Source organism: Ahaetulla prasina, chromosome 2 (genome assembly GCF_028640845.1).
Source record: "Ahaetulla prasina isolate Xishuangbanna chromosome 2, ASM2864084v1, whole genome shotgun sequence".
Taxonomy (NCBI): Eukaryota; Metazoa; Chordata; class Lepidosauria; order Squamata; family Colubridae; genus Ahaetulla; species Ahaetulla prasina.
The window spans coordinates 194,239,035-194,246,617 of NC_080540.1; the positions used below are offsets into that span (position 1 = coordinate 194,239,035).

General features: G+C 35.5%; 1 protein-coding gene across 1 annotated transcript; it reads left to right on the forward strand.

Moving 5' to 3' along the window:
* Positions 1 to 4,209: 4,209 nt before the first annotated feature.
* LOC131190666 (olfactory receptor 2A5-like) lies at positions 4,210 to 5,763 on the forward strand. The gene is made up of 2 exons (XM_058168023.1): positions 4,210 to 4,849; positions 5,666 to 5,763. The coding sequence occupies exons 1-2, from the start codon at positions 4,210 to 4,212 to the stop codon at positions 5,761 to 5,763; spliced, it is 738 nt and encodes a 245-aa protein (XP_058024006.1).
* Positions 5,764 to 7,583: the final 1,820 nt, after the last annotated feature.

The following is a 7,583-nucleotide window of genomic DNA, read 5'->3' on the forward strand; positions in this document are numbered from 1 at the left end:
AGCAGAAGCTATTAACGTTCAGAACAGATTTCAGGGAAAGTGTAAGCCCATCTAGAGCCATAGCTGGAATATCCATGGCTTCTGTACTGACAGTAACTTTGTCTTGCTAGGATTCAGTCTCAGTCAGTTTCACCCGATTCAGTGCCACATAGATTCTAGCAACTCTCCGCTTTATTGTCTACTCAGCCTGGGATAGAAATGTTAAGCTAGATATCATCAACATGTTGATACCAAATCCCTGACAGGTAATTATTCCAAAGTCTTTCTGAAAATGTTAAACAAGATGTGAGAAAATCAATTTCTGGAAACCCAAGGGCTCAACGCTCCTCCTGAAGCTAAATCAGATAGAAGTTACCAGGAAGGATCAGAACTCCTACAGAACAATTTCTCCAATCTGCAACTCTCACAGATGACCCAAATGAATGCCATGATTAATTGTATTAAATACTACAGAAAAATCTCAAATAAAAAGAAAAGGTGTACTGTACCCCTGAAAGTTTTGCTGCAGGACATCCACAAGAGCAACCAATCTGGTTTGAGTTTTTTGTGTTCAACTACAGTTTTTCCCCTAAAGGACAAATACTGATTAGCCAGTATTTCTTTAAATTCTAGACAGAAATATTGGAAATATGTTAGGGAACATTAAAATCTTTGGCTCCCAGTAGATTTTAAAACAGCCAACAAATTGTAGGTGTGTTTAAACTGGATTCAATGGTTTGGCAGATGGAAAGATATTTTTTTAATTGAAAAAGTTTTAACAAACAAAAACATTTTTCCCCCTTTCCCCCCCCTTCCCCCCTCCCTCCCCCCCCCAGCTTCCTGGGTCAATCACAAGGTATTGTTATACATAAACCAAACATAGAATAAAATTTTCCTTTCTAATCCAATTAACCTCATCCAAGTCTTTTCATTTCCTAACCCCCCCATTACATAAAATAATACATCCTAATTATTCAAAGGCAATCTGATATCTCTTAATCTGATATCTGTTTTGTAAATAATCAATCCATTTTTTCCATTCAATTAAATATCTTTCCTGTGTATTGTCTTTCAAAAAGGCTGAGATTTTAGCCATCTCAGCCAAGTTAGAAACTTTCAATATCCATTCTTCTATTGTAGGTAACTCTTTTTTCTTCCAATATTGTCCAATCAACAGCCTTGCTGCTGTTATTAAATTCAAAATCAATTTAATCTCAGTCACTGTACAATCCGTTATAATTCCCAAAAGGAAAAATTGCGGCAGGAACTTTATCTTCGGCAGATGGAAAGATTGATTATATGAAGAGCACTCACAGTAGTCAAATTTTGAGAGGATCCTTTGACTTCAGTAGTTCTTTGCTCTATATATGATGGTCCACACTAGTGTTTCTCAGCTTTAGCAACTTTAAAATGAATGGACTTCAATTTCCAGAATTTCCTAGCCAGCATGGCTGGTTGAGGAATTCTGGGAGTTGAAGTATACTCAAAGTTGCTAAAACTGAGAAACACTGGTCTAGATCTAAGTGGAGGTCTCCAGGGCATCACATAGCAATTTGTGTTAATGAAAGCTCCATTGATCTTGAGGTCTCCTTCAGAAGAAGCATGTGTTTGTTCCTCCCACAGCAACAGACATTTAAATCTGAACTGAAAAAGTCTCTCTGCCCATAAATAAAAGCGGAAAGAAATACTGCACGCAATACAGGCAAAAACAGAATAAACCTTTCCACAACATTACAGCTAACAGGTGGGTGCATTTCACTACATTTTTTGTATTTTTTAATTGAAAATCAGTACAATGGTTTGGCAAAAGTTTTGACAGATATACAGTATATATTTTAAGTATGAAATAGAATACAATACCAACAGAAAAAAAGATAAATAGTGAATATGCAGGAAAAACATATACCTATGGTAGATATATCACGGTGATTAAAATAAACTAAACATAATAAAAAAGAGAAAACAAATTAACCAAAAAAGATTTTTAAGATCCATATTACTATAGCCATTAATAAAAATATAAAATTAATACAGTCTTTATGTTTATCATTAAACCTATGCTACAGAGAAAGTTATTGCTTCACTTCTCATCTCTGGATCACAGAGACTTTTCAAAAATAGACAACAGACTCAATCCTAGATCCATTCTTTAAATTTACAAAGGTAAATTTCTTTATATGAACGTAAAATTATCTTTGCCATGCTGATATTTCAATAGAGTCAAAACTCTTCATGAGATGAGAGATTCCATGCTTTAGGAATACAGTTTGAGATTATATTAGGATCCTTCACTTTATTTCATCTCAAAATTATTCTAATGTATATAATAATCTGAAACCAAACTGATTCTAGTTGGACAGGATCAATTCATAAATTCCTTGCTAAGACAACAGGAAAAAATCTAATTGTGTGATCCTTTTCAAACAAGCAGATAAATCCAGGCTTATCAACCTCATAAGAAATAAGATACAGCAAAAGAATTGTTACCTCCATTTGGGATGCTTATTAGATAAGTTTTTACAACAAAAAAATAAAATGAAAAAGCAGTTTGTTAAATATTATTTTACATTATAAAATAAACAGACATCTGATCTGGAAAATGATCAAACAATATTTGAACAAAACTTTGCATGCAAAATTCACTGATCACAAAAAAAAGTTTTTAATTATCCTCTAATGAAATAGATTTTAGAAACCTGTGTTTTTTAAAAAAAAATTTTTTTAGCAAATAGTCAAAATTTATGTGTCATGAATTTAGATCGGGGATATATACATATTATTTATTTATATTTATATATTATGTGCTGACATAAAAGTCTAACATTTTATTCCATAGTGAAGAACCTTTGATTTAAGAATACAGAGTAAAAATACATACATGCCTCTTGTCTTCCCCATTTTATACATGAATGTCAAATTTTCTAACTGAACTTAGGCAGCCAGAAAATTTAGCATGCAGACAGGAGGGAATATGAAGAACTGCATAGCAAACAGGCAACCTAAAAGAATTTTAAAGCCATCATTTTCATTTCTTCTGCAAACATAGTAATTGCGCTTCTATTCTCTCAATGAGTCTACACAAAATATCAATATAGGCAAAATCTTACAATTCTTGAGAATTACAGTTGATTTATTCTGCAATCATACTGTTTTTTTGCAAAGCCTTTTCTTGACACTAGAAAAAGCAGAAGGAGAGGAATTCACAGAACAAAAAAATCTATAATGTAAGTAAACTGATGTTTGGTTCAGAAAAATTGCTTTTCTATACTAAAATGCTCAGAAAATGTTTAAGCTGTTACAATTTGTTTCAAATTTAAGCAATAACCAAATATATGTATGTATGTATTTTAGTAAATTCCCATGATTCCTAAAGAACAGCAAACCTCTCACGTACACTATTTTTCATAGTCCCTTGATGCATTGATTTATTTTATTAGCAGACATAAAGCTTTGATGAAATAAATGAGGGTATGTTATGCTTGCATTGAATATGCTCCTCCCACATTTTATTATTTTATTTCATTGTAACAATTTGTTTCTAGTTCTTTCACTTGATTTTGCTTTGGATGACTAACATTTCTGCTGATTATTATTTCTACTTGTTTATTAGTTTATGCCACCCAGAGTCACTCTACTGTAAGAAGGGCAGCCATATCAATATGACAAATATGACAATATGACAAATACATAAATAATTACATAATTTATTCATATAAAATGGACTAATAACACTGCAGGGAAAAAATGGTGTTACATAGTGATAAAAAGAGGAAAAAAGAAATGTATGTAGATCAAGAATATTTGATAAATGTATTTACTGCTATCTTTTATAGGAGTCATGGCATTTGAGCCGTGGTGGCGCAGTGGTTAGAATGCAGTACTGCAGGCTTCTTCTGTTGATTGCTGGCTGCCTGCAATTTGGCAGATCGAATCTCACCAGGCTCAAGGTTGACTCAGCCTTCCATCCTTCCGAGATCGGTAAAATGAGGACCCAGATTGTTGGGGGCAATGTGCTTTACAGCCCTCTTTAAGCGGTTGGGGGTAAACTGCTTAGAGAGGGCTGTAAAGCACTGTGAAGTGGTAAATAAGTCTAAGTGCTATTGCTATTTCAGATATTAAGTCAATTTCTTTTTTTACAGAAGTGGAAGTGACTGATAGTCATTGCTCCAGACATACTGTACTTGACAGAATTTCCCTCTTGTACATGTAAAGTGAGACTGGGAAGCTATAATGGCAAACCAAACCTATGTGGCTGAATTCCATTTCCTTGGCCTTTCCAGAAGTCTGAAGATCCGTCTTTTATTGCTTGGACTTTTTTCAATTGTCTATGCTCTCACTCTGATGGGCAACACAGTCATCTTAATGCTCATATGGTTGGATGCCCGGCTCCATACCCCCATGTATTTCTTCCTGAGCCATATGGCTTGTGTGGACATCTGCTATACTTCCAGCACTGTCCCTCAGATGCTGACCAATCTTCAAAGCCCAGGGCAAGCCATTTCAGTGGTTGGATGTGCCATGCAGATGTATATCTTTCTGGCCTTGGCCACAGCAGAGTGTTTTCTCCTGGCAGTGATGGCCTATGATAGATATGTGGCAATATGCCATCCACTGCACTACACAGTCCTCATGAACAAAAAAATATGCATCTTTATGGCCATGACATGCTGGACGAGTGGCTTCGTCCTCCCAGTGGTCCATACCGTTCTCACTTGGCAGTTGCCATTCTGTGGCCCTAACTTGATAGATCACTACTTTTGTGAAATGCCAGCTTTGCTGAAGCTGGCATGTGCTGATATCAGAGTTATTGAAAAGATTACTTCAGCGGGGTGCATTTTCACCTTGCTTATTCCTATCACTTTTAAGACTTGTGGACTTCAACTCCCAGAGTTCCTCAGCCAGCTTTGCCAGCTTTCAACTCTGGGAGTTGAAGTCCACAAGTCTTAAAGTTGCCAAGGTTGGAGACCCCTGTTCCAAATACAAGCAGAGCCTACGTTGCTCGGGAGCCTACCTATCGGGCTTCAGTCCGAGTTCCTGCCGTATTAGGTGCGATTCGGAGTAGGATAACAGTAGCAATGGTCTTTTTTTTTTTAAAAAAAAATATGCTTTTGTAACCAAGCGCAGTAAGTCTTAGAAGAGTAAATCTGCAGTACGGAAAGAAATCGGCTTTGATTCCTGTACAGTGATTGCAACTTCAGGTGACCACAAACTTTCCTGCTTTAAACAAGTCCCGTGTCATGCGGTTTGCTAGTGTGGAGGTGCACGACAGCAACGTAGGAGGACGGCCCTTTCTTGAAGTCCAGTTGCCTTTTGGGAAAAGCACCTTTGGGACAACCATGACCTGGATCAGAGGTCTCAAACCTTGGCAACTTTTAAGTCTTGTGGACTTCAACTCCCAGAGTTGAAAGCTGGCAAAGTCCTTGGAGACCCCTGACCTGGATGATTGAGAAGCCCCATAGACGCCAGGTGATGACATTTGGCAAACGGGACCTTTTTACATCTGCATCTTGCAATAAGGAGTGCACCGCCTTCCGTCGTGGCCCAGCCTCCAAGATACTTCATTTTAGTATTCTTCATTTCACCATTTAACTATTTTTCTTAACAGTTAACCATCTTTTGATCTCTGGTTGTCTTGCTCCTCTCCCCAGTAAGTTTGTATTCCTGAAATTTTGTGGGATTTCCCCAGCCTTAGGAAAAGCTTCTGTTGACCTTGACAAAAGTTTGCAACTTCTGGACAATGTTCAGTATACTATAAAATCCTCATCTGGAAATACTCCAGCCTAGAAAAAAAGGGGAAAGGAGTAGAGGGAACCTTCCCCCCCAATTGTCAGCAATTATCACAAAGCTTCTAGGACTTTCTTGGTTTCAACTTTGACCCACTTTTCTGTGGCTGCTGAAAACATTGCAACATTTGTCATATCTGCACTATGTATGTGGATTGTGGGTATGTTGGAAATCCAAGTGAAATATTAAACTAAGCTGTGTAAGCAATAAGTCAGGTAAGCGAATCCAAGTCTAGATGTTTAGAGGTTTCTGAATCTTTTTGTTGCCATCTAGTGGTGATCCCTATTTTTTCAGTCTCTATATGCTGTGTACAGTATTCCAATCTTGAATGATTACACAATATGGCTTCCACTACCAGGGTATCTTAATACATTATTTCCAAACTTTATCTATTTTACCTGGGAAGTATATTAATTCCTGCTGTGAAAGAACTGGTTTGCAAGTTCTTTCACAGTTTGTAAACTAAGTGGGTAACTTTGTTTATTAGGAAAAGAAAGCCATGTTTACTTTGATGTTTCGATTTCTTTATTTTGCTAATATAGATTCTTCAATTCTTTTTTTTTCCTGCAAAGAACGTTTAATATTTTGGGTGGTTTGATGTCAGTGGGTTATGATGCATAGTATTACTTAAAATAACAGAGTACTTTATTCCCATTTCAAATTACAGTTAAAGATAGTCCTTGACTTAAGACCGATTGCTTAGTGATCAATCAGAGTTATGATAGATACCCCCCTCCAGCTATTTATTTATTTATTTATTTATTTATTAAATTTCTAGACCGCCCTTCTCCCGAAGGACTCAGGGTGGTGTACAGCCTTATTAAAATACATAGATAGACAATAAATTTAAAATAATTTTAAAATGAAATATTTAACCGGCCAATTTAACTAAAAATAACAAAACCAATTAAAATCAGTACAAAATTTAAAATTTAAAATTTAAAAAACTAAAAAATCTAATCCAGTTAAAATAATAAAGATGGTTTTTTTAAAAAAAATAGCCACAGTTTGTGTTTAGTTCCTGTGATACTTCCCCCTGGTTTACGTCAAGTGCCTGATCTTCGGACTTTTCGCCGTGAGCTGAAAACGCACCTATTTATTCAAGCGGGACTGGATTGAAATTTTATTGGGGTTATTTATATTTTAAGATTTTAAATTGTTTTAAATTTTCGGCCACACTATAATATGTTTCTTTTTTAATCTCTTTTAATGTTTATATAGTGGATTTTTTACTTGGCTGTACACCGCCCTGAGTCCTTCAGGAGAAGGGCAATATAAAAATCGAAATAAATAAATAAATAAATAAATAAATAAATAAATAAATAAATAATAAATAAATAAATAAATAAATAAATAAATAAATAAATAAATACATACATACATACATACATACATACATACATACATACATACATACTTTACTTTTCCTGGATTTATATCCTAATAAATTTACATCTGATTTTCAATGAACATATGATCTTCTACAATAATGTAGCCTATGAAGGTTCATGACAATTGATAAACTAGTTTGCTCCTTGCGTCTTGTCTTTAAATAGAGGCATGTGGAACCATTGTGGTATAGTGGTTATAGTATTGGACTAGGGGCAGGAAGCCCAGCTTCTACTCCACTCAAGGTATGGAAATACTGGGTGCCTTTGGGCTAGTCGCTTCCTCTCAGATCAGCCTACTTCACAGAAATATTGTGGGGAAAAATAGGAGGAAAGAATGCCGTGTATGCCACTCTATGCTCCTGAAGGAAAAATGGATTATAAATAAAATATATTTGTGATAGCTCGCTTTTCCTATTGCGTGAGCATACA